At 39.8% G+C, this 17,790-nt stretch overlaps 1 protein-coding gene across 10 annotated transcripts in view; it reads left to right on the top strand.

Annotated features, from left to right (window-relative positions):
• Positions 1 to 17,790, top strand: part of SEC24D (SEC24 homolog D, COPII coat complex component) — a 201,869-nt gene that overhangs the window by 143,519 nt on the left and 40,560 nt on the right. For 2 of the 10 annotated variants that reach the window (XM_072334489.1, XM_072334479.1), the window contains exons 1-5: positions 6,999 to 7,181; positions 10,053 to 10,247; positions 11,875 to 12,001; positions 14,329 to 14,477; positions 16,623 to 16,886. In XM_072334489.1, the coding sequence (XP_072190590.1) occupies positions 10,097 to 10,247; positions 11,875 to 12,001; positions 14,329 to 14,477; positions 16,623 to 16,886 (691 nt within the window). In that variant the 5' untranslated portion in view covers positions 6,999 to 7,181; positions 10,053 to 10,096. The other 8 variants (XM_072334482.1, XM_072334486.1, XM_072334480.1 and 5 more) reach the window with 7 other exon arrangements.

Raw genomic sequence — 17,790 nt, 5'->3', positions numbered from 1 at the left:
TAGAGTATGCACTTTGGTCCTGCCCTTTCTTATTTCCATGCCAGCTGCCATCTCTTTGTTGGGTCTATCATATACAGATAATGTGATAGATTTTTAAATTTAATTCTGATTTCTTTTTTATTTAATTCTGATGTGGGTTTCTTCATTAGTGACGGGGAAGGAATCAAATAGTTGATATAAGAGGTATCTAAATAGCCTCAAAACAGCATTCTGAAAATAAGACTTTTGTAAGAAATGCTGATATTTTTTACAAATTATAGATTGATTTCCTTTAATGCTGTCTAGTACTTATGTTACTTTTCCATGCTTTGGTAGTAGATTTCTTACTCCTACATGAAGAGTCATGTAAGGCAGAAGCACAGTGAAGATGAGTACGGATAAACACAAAAGCATCAGCATCTCAAGTGTTTTCTTAGTATTTTTGAAAAGCTGTTTTTCTTATACAGTTGATTCATTCAGTAGTTAGGAATATTTCTCAGTACTAACAAGTAGAAAATAACTTAATCCTTCTCATCATATCAACCAGGAAGAGGCAGGGAATAAAATTATATGAGATGCCATAGGCAATCAATTACATGGAACAGAAATGACTTCATTAATAGCAGCAGGAGTTGTGTTGAATGGTTGCTAGAACTGGATGTAAAGCATGCAAGTTATTAACTAGGCAAAAGGAAAAGGCAGACTTTGTAAACTCATCCCATGTTTTCCAACAAGAGAGCAGAGAAAATTAATCTAATAGTTTTCTATGAAGTGTTTGGCAGCTTCTTGCTCAGATATAGTTTCCTTTTTTTATGGCAGTACACTTGAGTACTCTTCTCTAGCAAGACTCCACTAACAGAAATTTTATACATCGGCAGGAGATATAATATAAAAGCCAAGGAAAGTAAGGCTACTTCGAATGCTTTTGAATGTAAAAGTGGAATGTATCTAAGTTTCAGAAATTCCATACTTTAATCAAGCAAGCACGGAAAGGATCGCATAACTTTCTGCTGTCCTTTCTCAGACTGTCAGCAGTGGCTTAATGTTTATTCACAGTGCTTTATATATCATACATTATTCATCAGGTGGTAATGATAAGTTCTCACCTGTGTTTTTATGTTGCAGTTTGTTATGTAGCAGTTACAGCAGAATAATCAAGTCTTGGGTTCTTTGATAGCAATGCAACCTTCCACTCTCATGCATCTTAGACAATACTAAACTAATTGGAAATGATAATTGAAATTCCCCAACTGAAACATCACAGCAGTTTTCTCAGAACACTGTATCTATCTCCTGCAAATGTTCCAGATCAAGTTGCAAGAATGTTGATTTCATTAGAAAACCAAAATAGCAACAGCTACTGAGAGTTGGGAGATGAGCCTTGCAGTTTGCAGACATTATAAAATCCAGAGGCTTGAACTAGCCAGAAAATCTTTCCTTGAAAAGCAGCCACAGTGAGCTTTCAAAAGCACATTCACTTTTATAATGTTTGGCTTGCGTAGATCTTGTGGACCTTAGAACATTTATAATCATTTCTGGTTTGCCGAGAGTCAGGGAAAGAGTGGTTTTACCTAACACAGGCCAAGACAACAAGAAATCAGTAACTTAGCTTTAAAGCAGGTGCCCTACTCACAAGACCTAGAGAGAGTCTCTTAGGGAAATAATGGCATGAAGCAACATTTCACTCGCATATCATGCTTTATCTGTAAACATACCTTTATGTTTGCAAATGTGCCAGTAAACTTTACAAACGCTTTTTGTGGTAAGCAAGGATTGGATGGTCCTCTGTGGAAGTTGGTTTTTGTCCTCTGGTGGGGACTGTGAAGGCAAAAGGATTTATCACTGGGGATTTACCATTTGCCACTGATGATGGCAATGATGATTGAGGCTGAGAGGGAATTACACATTCCCAGCCCTTCCGCCCTTCCTCCCCTCTGCCAATACGGATTGTAACAAAATGCGGCCATTTCTAGGGCGGAACAATGCAGCTGTTCAAAGGCAACCAGCAACTGTACAAGCTCAACAAGACTTCAGTTCACAACAGGGAGCAGAGATTAATATTCAGTTAAATGAATTTGCAGAGGAATTCAGACAGACAGGCTATAATTTTGCGAACTGGAATTTCAGCAGGGCGCTCGGATTTACAACTTTACATCTCTAAAATATTTGGGAAACTTTAATGAGTGCGAGGGGTCAGGACCTCCTTGCATATGGTATGCTGCAAGCAGCCTGAGGTACAACTGTGTTTTCCATCACTGTGGAGTGAGAGGTCCTCAGTCAGATAGTGAGTAAAGGAGAATCTCTTTCGTGATCCACGTGCTCAGCAACTCCTAACTGTGTTCCAGTGGCCCCTCTGTTTGGCCAGGCTTTATATTGGTTCTAGGTACTCTGACTAATCAGCTGCTTCATTAGTATCTGATCATGGGGGGAAAAGAAAAAGAAAGAGTTAATTTGTTCTTTAATATGGAATAGGACTAATGGATAGTAGATAGTTACTATAGGAAGTAACTAATTAACACTAATTATTTAAGATAAAATTATGTGCCAATGACTGTATGCCCAACATTTTAACATCACTGTTATTTTCCCCAAGTAACAGCAGCTACGTCAGCCTATTATTCTAAAAACCCTTTTCTGCTTTTTGTTTTATATAGGGCAGTCCCTAAAGGGTGTACTTCAGTAATATTTTCTAAATGCTACTGAAATTGTTTAACCGAGAGATCAGTATTCAACTTCTAAAGTAACCCTATTTGTGATTATAGGCTGCCTGGTTTTTTACACGACAAATGCAACCAGTCGAAGTACTGATGTGTTTCTTCTGTCAGTAGGGTGCTGTTTCCTGAAATATTAATCTTTCCTCTTTTTCACATTTTTTAGTCTGACCTCAAAGTCACACTTTTTTTCTTTTTTTTCTGGAAAAAAACCCATGATCCCTTCAATATTTCATTACTTTAAATAATAATAATAATAATAAAAAGTAAGTAGTTGCCTTTTCTATTGTTTTAAACTATTTATAAATTATAATTTCCATTTTACTTCTAAAGTAAAATGCTTCACGGTAAACTGTTCCCCTAACTCATAACTATACAGAAGATGAAACATTAAAGACTTGTGATTTATTGTAGGCAACATAGGAAAAGGACATGTAAGCAGCCTTTAGGAGTTTCTGATGCTGTGCAAAAACAAACCTGTTGTTATGTCTGCAGGACATAAAAATGAAATTAAGAGAAAAACAGTACCACAACCAAATGAAAAATAGCCTTTTGATATGTAGAACTTTGGGAGTTTTATGAGCCATTCCTTGTGATAAAACACTTTTCTTAAAGAACATACCCGAGATTGTCTACATCCTCCCTTAAAGAATGGTTTAGAATATATTATGATAGAAAAATAAATGATATAGCACTGAGCTGCAGATGTTAACCGGACAGATGTATATTAACACAATCAATGTTAGCTGTCTTACTGCAGCTTTCACTGGGAGAGATACAAGCCTGTATCTCAAATGCGTCATACTGTTGTTCTCATTCTTCTTGGCAGCCTCTGCTAAGGACATTTTTTAAAGACATCCTCTAAATGGGAAGATTAGGTTAGGATTTAGGTTTCGCTGAATCATGCATTGTCTTAATGCAGTGTGTAATGACATATAGACATGGAGTCTGTTTGCCCACAAGGGGCTTTTCTAGGCTGCTGGTAATAATTTCAGGGAACGGATCAGTCCCAAATGATTAAAGTCATCAGGGAAGAAAAAATATAGAAAAAAAAAAAAAAAGAAAAAGAAAAAGAAAAGAATATTGCTCTCTGAAATATCTGAGTTAGTCTTTTAGAGCACTCATGTTGACTCTGTAACCGATATCTCCTACGGTGATGGAAAACTTTGTTTTCTTTGTTTCAGATCTATTAGGAAAAAAAATACAGTGAGAACTTTAAATTCAAGGTTTTGAATACAGATGATTTGCTATTTTCAAATCAGAATGGGGGGAAAAAATAAAAGAGGATCTAGATTTAGAAAAAATATTCTATTTAATTGTAATAAATCTAAATTAATCTTAAGTATCTGAAATCATATTATTTTCCATAGCGTTGCATAGATAGAACTTCAGGATGAAGTGATTTTAAAGAAAGGTGATTTAACCTACAAGACCTTCATCACTTATAGAGAAGAAAAATCTGACTCTCAGATTTTATGGTAGAGTTTAATTAAAACGATGTAACTACAATGAAGTGACACCAGTTTAGCAATCCTGCAGCGTCATTTTTTTTATGAAATCACTTTCCAGATCAGCATTGCGCTTAAATCTTTAATGATGTTTCCACATTTCTGAAATTGAAGACCTTAAATTACTTTTAATGTTTATAGGTGGAAATTGTAGATGAGTAGTATTTGTAGCTTCAGAGTGTCAGGATCGTGGCACGCTGGATGCCTCTTGTCTTAGCATTCCATGCAGATGGAAGGGAAGCTGTGGTCTCCAAAAAAGAGTCATCCTGAGCCATCCTGAAACGGGAAGAACTGACAATAGCATCACTTCTCCTTGCTATCTCTTGTTGATCTCCTCTTTCAACTTCACTAGAGCTGATTTCACAGAGGAGAAATCTGATAGTAAGTATTCAGTGGCCAAGTAAGTGCAGTTCTCTTCTGTGCTGAATTATCCACAGCTGCTTACTGTTAATAGCTGCAGGCTAGACACAACAGGCTGGTGGTACAAGCGAGCCTGTCTCCACAGCAAAATAGGGGATGTCCAAATAGAGAGCATAATTATTTTCCTCTCAGTAGCTTGAGATTTCAAAAGAATTGTGCATAATTTAATTGTATGTGTCCATATAACCAGCAAAAGAGGGAGGGACAAGTGGTGAAATGGCAACATAGCAGTGCTGAAAGGCACTGTTTTGCATCCTGCTTATGGAAGAGTCATTGATACTCTGCAGCCAAAACCATATGCAGCTCAGCTGATGCTTGCCACCTTCTGGGCTACATTTCCATTCTGGTTAAACAGGGTGAGAGATGTGAAAAGTTTCAGCAGATTTTTGTTGACATATCCAATAGTATTGGGTCCAGTAATGGCTGGAAAATCAGCTTATGTTATTCAGTGGCGTGTGAAGACAGGTTAAGGCTTACTCTTGTCACTTTGTGTTGCCTCTTGAGGCTTCAAGCAACTCATTCATGGCCACAATGCTCCTGTAGACTTCTTTTGACATCTGTTTCAAAGGCACTGGGATGTTTTTTCAGAATTCTTTTGTATAGTAATAAATGTTTTTGACAGTCTTGTCCTGAGATATATGTTACTGAGATTTAGCTCTGTGTAAAACTATTCAGCCCCAAAATCTGCCTTTCAAAAGCTTTACTGAGGCTCTAGAACAAGCATTCAAAGGATGAGAAAGCCTGAATTCCAGGTGGACCGGAATTGTGAAGCTGCCTTTAGCTGAATGAGGTGTTTGGTTTATTGGTTTTTCTCTTCCCTTCCCCTTCCCTTTCCCTTTCCCTTCCCCCTTCCTCTTTTTTTCACTCTTAACCTCACTTAAATTGTTTTTTGACTTGGTCCAACACACATTTCTCATTTACTTTTGTGCTTCTACTGTGTTAACTAGAAAAGCATTGCTTTTATCCTGCAACCAAGGCAGTAACTGAAACACAGGCAAACACATGATATCATAGTATCATAGTATCATAGTATCGTGCGAGTTGGAAGGGACCTTAGAGATCATCGAGTCCAGCTCCCGGGATTCGAGCCCTCTAGTGTAGCAGAGCGGCAGTTTTACCATTTGCGCCACAGGGGGGATTCAAACCCGGGCCCTCCGGTGTTGCAAGAGGCGGTTCTAACACTGTGCACCACCGGGGGCACACATGATATGCCTATATTGCATTTTACTCTAGATATTCAGGTGGCATAATTTTGTGTATATGTGTGTAATGTCATAGACATATGTTTTAAAAGTGTGTGAGAAAAATAATGACGGCTGCTCCAGAAGTAATGCCTCCTATTTTATGTTGCCGGCCTACAACACCAGAGGCAGATGGTGATGGTGTGGCAGTAGAAGATGAACCTGCCCATCAATACTATGTTACATTTTTGTTGCTGTGTGACAGATGGCAGCAGAGGGGCAGTCTGATGAAATGTTGTCTGACATGGAAGTGCCTATGAAGCAAAGGTGTGTCACTGAATTCCTCCATGTGGAAACAGTAGCACCCATTGACATTCCTTGAGTACTGTGTTCAGTTTGGGGCTCCTCACTACAAGAAAGACATTGAAGTCCTGGAACGTGTACACAGAAGGTCAATGAAACTGGTGAGGGTTCTGGAGCACAAGTCTTATGAGGAGTGGCTGAGGGAACTGGGATTGTTTAGCCTGGAGAAGAGGAGGCTCAGGGGAGACCTCGTTGCACTCTACAACTTCCTGAAGGGAGGCTGTGATGAGGAGGGGCTTGGCCTCTTCTCCCAGCCAACAAACAGGACCCGGGGAAATGGCCACAAGTTGTACCACAGGAGGTTTAGATCAGACATAAGGAAAAACTTCTCTCAGAGAGTGGTCAGGCACTGGAATGGCTGCCCAGGGAGGTGGTGGAGTCACAGTTCAAGAGGCATCTGGGTATGGAGCTAGGAGATATGGTTTAGGGGATTGTAAAGGGAGGATGGTTGGACTAGATGATCTTGTAGGTCCTTTCCAACCTCGTGATTCTATGATTCTATGATGTTTATGGAGACCAACCAATGTATGTGAGCACAGTGACGGGGGTGGGTGGTGTGTTTCAGCACTGGGTCACCTCTGCTGGTGCCGAATGTTGTGTGCAACACATCTTTGTATCTGCTTGTATTGTCTGTGGAAATAAGCAGGAGGCATTACTTTCGGAGCGAGCTACGTATCATATTTCTAGGACTTCACAGGGCCATACAACAGCTTTTTGGGTCGGAAGGGACCTTAAAGATCACCCTGTTTCCTGGGTCCCTTCTTGATTTTCCTGCACATATATACACATATATATATAAATAAATAAAGCCATGACAGATGAGGCGGACTCCCTTTCCCAGCGGTTTCCTCTCGGCCGCTAAGGGCACAGCGTCGCTGAGGGCAGTGCGCAGGCGCTGCCGGGCGCGCTCCCGAGCGGGGGGGGACCGCGTGGCGGCGGCGCGCGGCGAGCTCAGACGTGGCACTCGGGTGAGCGGGTGGCGCGCGCTCTGCCGGGTGAGGGCTGCACACCGCGCCCAGGTAACGGCCTCAGCTGCCGTCCCAGCCGGCGGCCGCCGCTTTTTGCTGGGGCGGAGGGTGGGAAGATCGCGGCCGTGCTCCGTGTGGGGAGCAGCGGGTGCTTCGTAGCGGTGCCGGGGTGCTTAGGGATCGCCCTGTGAGCCAGCCCGAGGGCGGGAGGTCGGTGGAGCTGGTGGCGGCCCGTGTGAGGGGGGAACGGCGAGCGGCGGGAGGGCGTGTTTGACGCGGGGCTCCGAGCAGCACCTGGTGCAGCGCTGACTGACGGGAGGCCTCAGGTAATGGGGAGACAGGTGGTAACCGTGTGCCGTCTGAGCACGGGGCTGGGGTCGGTGTCACCCTCTGCTTTCTTTTTCTGGAATGTATGTTATAAAAAGTACGTGTGTAATGCGTGTAGCTATGCCTCTTTTTATATGTCTGTATGTGTACAGGTATGCTTGCTAAACGTTATTTGCAAAAATGATGTTGTAGGGTGCCCTGGGGAGGAGTGGTACCTCTTTCCAGATGTCACACTGCCTAGCAGCGTGTCTCAGAATTAATTAACTAAAGTTAATCGTTCCCCTTCAGGTAGCTGTGATTATGATGCTTACTCTGTTACCCTCTGCGTGTACTTCATGGAGTATTACATCTTCACAGTGGCATAGGTGCAGCAGAGCATTGTGTCAGTAGAGCAGTCCTCTGGATTAAAAGATGACAACCAGTTCTCTAGTTTGTTGTGAAGTGTTTGTTTTAGTGGTGTGCAGGCCTTGGGGACTGAAGTAAACTGGGGATAAGAGGGACAAGGATAAATTTACTTCCTTCTTTGCAGTGACACTTGTAGCGGATAAACCCAGGAAAAGCTTTCAGTTTAGCAGGTTCTTTCATCTTTCTCATGTGATTTCCAGGCAGAATCTCTATATCTCTTGTTGGAACTTGATGAAACTCTAGGCAGTCTGTTGCTATCATAGGTGTTGTTCAAGCTAGTTACATCTTGAGTTTCTCTCTATGTCCATATCTTTAGAAGTGGTTAAATATGTTTGGTCTTAAATAGAACCTGGAACTGTGCTCTATAAGCTTCTTTTGTGTTTCATTGCTGTCTCTCTTCAGGACAGCCCGTGTGTGTTTATGCTGTCTGTAGGAAGTTCGACGTGGCAAGATTTTGAGTGAGTGAGTAAGCGGTGGAGGAAGTAGTTTCCCCTGGATGCTGTCATAGCTGAAGGTGCTGGCTGTTGCTCAGTGTGAAAATCTCATTGTAGATTTAAACTATATATGTTTATGTTTATACGACTGCGCAGGTAATTTAGTACTGATTTATTGTCTTTTGGAGTAACTAAAACAAACTGCCACGTCTTTTCAGATGGGGGTGGGGAAAGGAAGAAAGTATAGCTGACAGCAAGGAGCCTCTCTGTGTGAACATATTTTTCTTCTTCCTACTCTTTTCTTACCTTTTTTTAAACTAAGAAATAGGATGCAGTCCTCGAAGCTTACCCATCCAAAGCAATTTAGTGCTAGGTAGTTTAATTGACAAATCTTTAGCTGTGCTGACAAGTGTGGCCTAGTACTTTGGCCAGGTTGCGAGGAGGGTACCGGCTCAGAGTGATTTCTTGTCTGATGAGTAAGATTAGTAAGACTTTTTCTCCAGTATGTTTAATAAGAGAAGCCAAGAGATGAGACTTCTGATGAGTATGGCTTCTGTCTACTGCCGTGTGCTAGTACAGCTTGAATATGTCCACATTGTGATCTTAGAGGTGTACCTAATTTTGAAGTGCCTTCCTAAATGCTTCTGAAACACAATTCCTCAAACTCTTTGTATGCTCAGAGACCACCTCAATCTGAAATTCAGAGAACATGAAATACAGATTGTTGGGAAAGCTATTTGAAAGGAATGTTTAACATCTGAAATACTAGTTTATTTAATGGATCTCTAGTTCTCTAAGGATGCCTGTGTACTTGGGTTTTTACAGAAGTAGTTCACTGGGTCAGTTTCTAATCATTTCTCAAAGCAGTTTTTAATTGCGCATAAATAAAAGCAGTGGATTTGTGTGTGTGTTGGGTTGTCGTTGTTGTTTAATTCAACAGCAACATATATTTTTTTAATCTGGGAAAGTGAAAGCTAGCAATCAAGCCGTCAGTGTATAATGCCTCAGTTTTCTTTCAAAACCTTTAATGGAAAATGTTCTATATTTGAAAGCTGATCATATGAAATGGAATCATCTGGTTTAGTATTCATCAGATTTCCCAGTGTTTGAAAGTTTTCTTAAAGTGTCTTTTAGAACAAATCTTATGGTGGGAAAATATGTTCTTCATTTGTTGGTTCTCCCTTTCTCTGCAAACAACAGAGTCAAGGTGTGAAAGCTTAGGAAAAAGGTGCATGGTCGCAGCAAGAAGAACATATGGTACTATTGAGGCCATTGTGGGATACTTTCTCATCTAAAACAGGTCTGCTAGGATAGGAGACAGATGGACTAGAGGAGTTTTGTACTCTAGGCACTCTGCTTTTCTTGATGTACCAGTCTGCTCTTTGGAATAGTTAGTATTTGGAGTATTAGACTCGCTGCCTTTTTTTCAGTTGTATTCGAAGTTTAGGTTTTGCCATTAAATGGAGCAATTTTTGACTTTTCTTTTTACTTTTCTTCCACATACATATCCTTAGAGTTTATCTCTCCATGGGCCAGGGAGGGGGTAAATCTTGTTCAGATAATTTCAGTGATTTATTTAAATTCACAGTGTTGATGAAACTAAGGAACCAATCAAACAAGAGCATTGTTTACCCAATTGCCAGGTCAGTTTTTACCTTCTAATGTGGCTTCTGTCTTTTTGGGAACATAATTCTCAGCCTTCTAAAATACTCCAAAGAATGAAGAGTAATAGCTGGTGTCACTTTCTCTTTTGCAGATTCCTGAAGAGAACTCCAAACTTGGAATGAGAATATTGCCATCATGAGTCAACAAGGTTATGTTACAGCTCCTCCTTATTCCCAATCCCAGCCAAGAATGGGAGGCTTTTCTGCAGGCTTTGGACCACCTAATTCTGCACTTCATTATGGGCATTATGGAGACCCTAACTCCTCACATGCAGCACCTCAACCAGGTGTGTAATTGTCTTAAAATGTGTCTTCAGAGTGTACATTTCTGCTGTGTTCTGCATCTCTTCATTTTACTTTGGTCAGCACACAATGCTCAGTTTTACACTGCTAGTACAACAGGATCTTGCACTAGTAAACATTACACTCTCAACATTGTTGTTGTTGCTCACATGTAAACGTAAGGTGCCTGGTAGTGGAATTCTGACCCTTGTGTGTGAACTCTTGTCCAGGAAGCAGTCGATACCAGTGCTTAATGCAGTGCTGTGATTAACATGTAGTACAGAAAGATAAAAAGAAATGATTTCTGGGAATAGAGCAATGATTCTGAATTGGTCGGTGTTAATGGCAGACAGGCTTTCAAAAACGTGTTGTATTCTTTGCAGTAGGACCTGTGCCCAACCAAGTTCTTGAGCACAAACTTGTCTACGAATACAAGTTGTTTTTTTCCTACTTAGTCTTGTGTGCTTGGTGATGTGCTTGGATAACATATGGTAAGTGGAGCCCATCTGCTTTCTAACCATTTAGGGAACAATTACTTTTTATGAGGAAGGGAAACTTGGGTAGCTTTTACAAGTAAATGGGTTCTTTGCTATTTATCTCTACCAGTGTAATTGTGCTTCAGATGATTTTGATGGCCAAAAGGTAAACCTATTATCCTTCATGCTGCATTAATTTTATCTCGTTATGTGATATGCTTCAAATGTTTCAAGAAGTAAACTAGTGAGCTGGGAATGTGGAAAATATCTAAAAATAAGATTTGCTCCTCCTTCTGTAAGTCTGTTAGTATATATAGGCTAAACAGGGAGGAAGGAGGTGGACCATCTTGATACAGTGTCACAGAAGAAAATTACAATTAAAACAATAAAAAAGACTGAATTATTTTTTAATACCATATGGTGATGATATACATTAAGCTCAGTGTTTGTATTGGATTACAGTAATAACAGAACTAAACATCCACTGTATTAAATAGTGTGATCTGCTTGATTTTTGTGGTATCCTTAAATTATTGAAAAAGCTTTATCCAGTTCCTCTAAAAAATCTTATGAAAACCAGCAGGAGTTGTTACTTTAACACAATGCTGAATATAGTCAGAATTGCTTCTGACAATAACATAAATTATAATAAGTTGATGTTGTAGTTGTGAATCAACACTTTTTAGCATAGTTTTATTGGATTTACATATAGGGGCTTTTTATAAAGGTTGTTCCAAGATCTTTATTGGCAAAAGTCTCTCAAAGCAAAGGGCTCTCTTGCTTTCTCTGCAAAGGTAACGGGGTAATGTGGAATTTCGGTTAACCCAAATTGAATCAAAGGGTCTGTTCCTTTATCTTTGCTTCTTTCTTACTGTCCCCCTTGTGTTGTGTTTTGTTTTCTGAAAAGTTAGCAACTACTATATGGTTGCTTCTTACTGTTCTTTTTCATATCTGCTTCTGTAGTCTTGTTAAAGACTTAGAAAACAGCTGAGTTTGGAAAGAGCCTCTTGAGGTCGTATTGTCTAATGACATTGCACATGCAGGGCCACCTATAGCTGATATTCTCATTGCCAGATCAGGCCTGTACACTTGTATTTCTTGATGATCTTGTGCATTTCTACAGGATTCTTCCATAAAAGTACTTCTTGTTTGGCAGGTATGTCGAAACCAACTGCACCTCTTGGATCTTCGGCTCCTCTTGGGCCTCTACCACCTGGTACACATCAGTTCAGCCAGAACAACTTCCAAAGTGGGCCCAGTGCAGCAGGACAACAGCCACATAGGTGACTTTCAAGAATTAGTACATGAGATTTATTTGACCTCTATTTCCTCTCTTTGGCTTCTTCGCTGCCATTTAGGTATAGCACCTCTTTTATGTTTGGCAGTTCTAACTCATTCTGCTTCTTTCCTGTGATGTTAAGATGACAGATCATAGATTATAATCCGTAATCACATTAATTCAATTTTTAGAGCAAGTCATGTCTTTGCCATGAGTTGCTTTTTATTTTTAATTATTTGTTCTCCTTGAACTTTAAACTTATTGTCTATGGGCAGCAGTAAAAAATGTTAAAATTGTTGTTTTCTTTCATATATAGAAACTGCTTTTTTAGTCATTTTTTTTGTGTCTTAATTCTCCTTTGTTGTGAGGTACCAAAAAGTTAGTAAAAAGAAGTAATAGCTCTCAGGGAACTTTGACTAGAGGCTGGTACACAGAATCATAGAATTGCTCAGGTTGGAAAAGACCCTCAAAACCATCAAGTCCAACCACAACCTAACCATACTACCCTAACTCTAACCACCCTTCACTCAATCATGTCCCTGAGCACCACATCCTAACTGTTTTTAAACACATCCAGGGATGGTGACTCAGCCACCTTCCTGGGGAGCCTATTTTAGTGCTTAACAACCCTTTCTGTAAAGAAGTTTTTCCTGATATCCAACCTAAACTTACCCTGGCACAACTTGAGGCCATTTCCACTCATCTTGTCACCAGAGAGAAGAGACAAACCCCACTCTCAGTGCAATCACACGTCTGTACAGCTGTAGGTTTTTTCCCCCCCTTTTTGGGGTATCTTTGCTTCATTGTTGTGGGAGCTCAGCTGAGGTTCTGTAGGGTATTTCAAAGACATTTTGTAATGTAGGTTTGGCTTCCAGCTGCATGACTGTTGCTTTTTTGCTCAGTTCTGAGATTACTAATGACAACACTCCAAGTGTTGTTTTCCTATCTCCAAAGTTTAGAGGAAGAAGTATAGAAGACAGGAATGGGCAAGGGAGAATGCTAGGGACAGGTGGGGGCTATACAAATAAATCTTGGAAAAACTGTGATATGAGGGGTTGAAAGGATTGGGGTGGACAAGCTTGTTTACAAAATGTATGTATTTCAGAGAGTTCTGAGTGAGTAAACATACTTGCTTACTTAATTCTGTCAGCTGTTAATTATTTTGCTAATTTCCCATGAGTTTGTGAACCTATAGATAATTTATTCTAGTGAACTTAATATCATTTAACAACGTTCTTGTTTTAATTATTTGAATTTTGCTTCTGTATTTTTTTTTAGTTGTGTTATAGTTACTTGTGTTAAGGGTTGAAAGTTAAGGCGTGTGTGTTTCATGAGGCATTAGAGTAAGAAAGCTTGTCTGTGCTTTATCACTGTCTGAAAAGGACCTACAGAGACTGGTGAGCTATTGTAAAAGAAAGTGTACTGGTGAACAGGGAGAAGTGTCTGTTGTACCGAAGAACTGAAAACAAGGAAAAGAGAATCAAGCTGACATGTCCAGCCCAACAAAATGCTGATTCTTCCCTGTTTTCCTTCCAATCATTGTCCCGAGGCTTTTGTTTTTTCTTCTATTAACTAGATCTTGTTTAGTTCACAGATTGCTGACGGTTGTTCTTCAGGCAAAGGAAGTATCCACATCAAAGTTTTCTTTCGATATACATAGGACCCTCCTCAGTTTTAGTAATGGTTATAGGTAAAATAGTGTAGATCCTTGAGAGAGAGCCTGAAATCTCCTTTGTCCAGAATAAAACATCATCATATGTGTTACCTCCTCCTTTTCTTCAGTTCTTTCTCTTCATATTTTCCCATGTCTGATAACTGTGCAGCAGATTTTCCCACCTGCACCTTCCTTTTCCCCCTACAACTGGGAACTCCTTAACAGTTTCTCTGTTAATTGCTCTCTTTTCACAAAGATGCTGAATATGTATTCTCTGAGTAGACTTTGTTCATTCCCAGTATGGAAGTTTCCTTTCAAAGTATATAAAGGGGATGAAGGAATATGTGTTCAGAAGCTTAAGTTCCTTAATTTTCAAGTGTTCATACAGTTATTCTCTCTCTTCTCCATGGAATACATTCTTCTTTGCTTCTAGTAACTAAACAAACATATACTTTTTGTTGTGTTTGTTTGTTGCTTAAAAAACAAAAAGATAAGGGGCATTCTCTCTTTGTGCTTTTAACAATATGCTTTTTCTGAGCAGAAGATGAGAAAATTCTGGAGAGTTTGGTCATCCTAATTAACTGTTTCAACATTACACTTCAGAAGGTGTCAGACTTTCTGGAATAATGACTAGTTGGTGTAATTTCTTGCATAACTGCACTCATTTTTCCATTTAGGTTTCAAAGCCCTCCACCTCCAAACAATACTGGACCTTCCTATCCTCCCGGCAGTCTTCAGTCACAGCCAGCCTCCCCAAATACTGCATCCACTTCGTGTCCAACACAACTTGCTAACCAGTTGAACAGCATGCAGATAAATAGCTATGGTAATCAATTTTATCTGTTTGACTCTTCTCATTTAAAGCAATTAAGACTGTGGCAATTAGAAATGTACTGCACTTCTGCATAAGCAGATAATAAAATTTTTCCCACTCTCATTTACTCAAATAATGATGTTTTTAATCTTATCTTATTATTCACATCAGTGTTGTTGGGTTATTTCTGAATTAAAGGATGTTAAGCCTTTCATACATATTGGTTACCTTATCAGTCATTTCTCGTTATTTGTTTATACTTTCATAACAGCCAAGACATGATAAAAAAATTAGTTTCATTTTTCTCATCTTTTTATAGTTTCCATTTCAAAACAGTCTGATTCTTTTTTCAGTCCAAAACTTGTAAATTTTTCATCTGAACTTGTTTGTATTTAATCCGGGATTAGAAGTAAACTGAGGTAAGATGTGATTCTTCCATGCAAATCACTTCCATCAGTAATTTTCTGTCTGTCTAGACCTGTTTTTTCTGAATATTTCCTGGCCAAATTCACTGTAAGATGGAAAAGCAGTGGAATGTAGTCAGCATCATGTTTTGCTGTGGCCATTACGGCTGTAAGAATGAGACTGTTAAACTGACATCACTTCAGTCATCGATATCTTATTGAGATATGAGTAAAGATGAACTTTTCAGTTTGGACTGTGTGCATGTTCCTTCTCTGACTTTACAAGTTACTGATTTGATTTAAATAAAATCTTGTGTAATTGCCAGGGGTCTGACCCTCTATTTGTACAACTACTTGTGAAAAATTATTTCTTTGCCTTAATAAAAATAATTTAGACTTGACTTCAGCCTTTCTGTACTGAACTGCGAGGTCATAATTATGTCAGACTGTTCTATGCAGGATGAAGTTTGACCCAGCACCTCTACAACTGCACTTCATATACAGCAATAGAAATTATTTAGAGAAAAAATAACTGCTTTTATTCCTGCCTTCATTATATTGCCTCCAGCAATACAGCTGTAAGCCTAAGCTCTGTGTCTTGAAAGAGCACTAAAGTTGATAGCTTTTAAGACTTCTGGAGCAGTCCTTTTTTCTACCAGCTGAGAATCAGAGTTTGTTTCCTGTGAAATTTGTTTTCAGTAATCAAGTCTGATAGAAGATTCCAGTTCATGTAGGGGACCTAGAGGAAAGCTGGGAAGGAACTTTTTTACAAGGGGAAATGGTTTTAAATTGGAAGAGGATAGATTTAGACTAGGTATCAGGAAGAAATAATTTACTGTGAGGGTAGTGAGACACTGGAACAGGTTGCCCAGTGAGACTGGGGTTTCCCCCTCCCTGGAAGCATTCAAGGCCAGGTTACATGGGGCTTCGAGCAACCTGGTCTAGAGGTGTCACCGCTTCTAGCAAGGGAATTGGAACTAGATGATCTTTAGGGCCCCTTCCAACCCAAACAATTCTATGATTCTAAGGTGCGTTTCAGTATTTGTTTATTAACATTAGTCCTTTTTCTCTGTTTTGCTGTAGTTCTTTGGGAGATGTTTGACTAAAAATGTAGGCTTTGTAAAATAACATTTACAGATTTTAAGTCTCAGAAAGAAGCCACTTGCAGGATCTCTTAATTTTAATTGCAATCTGGATCTTGTTAACAACAGAATTCCTCACCAGTGTGTGCTAATTTCCATGTTTCATTTTTCTAGCATCAATTCTAGAGAATGGTTCTAAACCAGATTAAATGTGTCAGTTAAACTTCCATTGAGTTCATCATGGTAAAATGGGAACAACGTATTAACAAAAAATTAATATTAGAAAAATTATTTTTAAAAAAACAGAATGTTTCACAACATAAAATTAATTATAATATCAAAGGCAAACAGTGATTTATGTGCATTCTAATCAAGAATTGAAGTGGCGTCCCTATCCTTTTCCCCATCCGTCCCAGCTACAGGGTTTTATTCATAATAGTGTCTGAAGAAATAAAGTTGAACATCTGAATCAGTTCAGATTTAAGCTGTGAAATTTGATCTGTTTTGTTAACAGGAATTCAGAATCTACCTGATGAAGCACTATCAGTATGAGATACAGTATTTGCTATATGTTGCAAACATTGTGTTTTTTTACTCAATACATCTTCCACACCGAGCTAGTAGCTTATCATTTCTTTTTATTCATTTGATATATATTATTTCTTGTTCAGGTCCTAGTGCTATCCAGAGCTCTCACACATCTTCTGGACATCCAGCATCTTTTCAGGGTCCACAGCCACTGACACAGCACCAAATGGCTTTACCACCTGGACCACAGATTCCTCCACCAGCAAATAATTTCAGTGGCCTTTGTGCTCAGTCATCGTTGCCTAATATGGCTAGACAAGATGGGATCCCTGGATCTGGACTTCCAAATCCTAACTTGCAGCAACTTTCAGGACAGACTCCAGGGCCTGGATACCATCCTCAGCAAGGTAAAGAAGGATGTTTAGTATCTAATTAAAAACAAAAAGTGTACTGAGAATGAGTGTTGGAACTGTGACCTCTCAAGTTTGATGTTCTGCAGACTTAAAGAAATGAAAATATAATCTTTGTTTTGTAGAATGAAAAGTCAGATCAATTCATTCCATCAGAATGGAATCTGTTCCATTAAAATTCCATCAATTCCATCAGAAGAGGGGTGGCTAATGGGGACAGGGAGGTGACTGTCCCTCTGTACTCTGCCCCTGTGATGCCCCAACTAAAGTACTGTGTCCAGGTCTGGGGCCCCCAATACAAGAAAGACAAGGAGCTGTTGGAGAGGGTCCAGAGGAGGGCCGCAGAGATGATGAGAGGGCTGGAGCATCTCTCCTATGAAGACAGGTTGGGAGAGCTGGGCTTGTTCAGCCAGGAGAAGAGAACGCTGTAGGGTGACCTCATTGAAGCCTTCCGGTACCTAAAGGGAGCCTTGGGGGTGTTGAAGGAAGGACTGGATGTTGTGTTGAAGGACATGGTTTAGTGGGAGCTATTGGTAATAGGTGAACGGTTGGACTGGATGATCTTTCAGGTATTTTCCAACCCTGGTGATTCTATGATTCTATGACACTATGAACAGGAGGGGAGTCAGCTCTTTTGAAAGGGTAGATAAGAATAGGACAAGGGGAAATGGTTTTAAGTTGAAGGAGGGAAGATTTAGGTTGGATATCAGGGGGAAGTTCTTCACAGAAAAAGTGGTGGGGTACTGGAACAGGCTGTCCAGAGAGGCTGTAGATGCCCCATCTCTGAAAGTGTTCAAGGCCAGGTTGCATGGGACCCTGGACAGCCTGGTCTAGTATTAAATGTAGAGGTTGTTGGCCCTGCCTGCAGCAGGGGGGTTGGAGGTTCATAATCCTTGAGGTC

The sequence above is a fragment of the Excalfactoria chinensis genome, chromosome 4 (genome assembly GCF_039878825.1).
Source record: "Excalfactoria chinensis isolate bCotChi1 chromosome 4, bCotChi1.hap2, whole genome shotgun sequence".
Taxonomy (NCBI): Eukaryota; Metazoa; Chordata; class Aves; order Galliformes; family Phasianidae; genus Excalfactoria; species Excalfactoria chinensis.
This window is presented reverse-complemented; position numbering and strand designations above follow the sequence as displayed.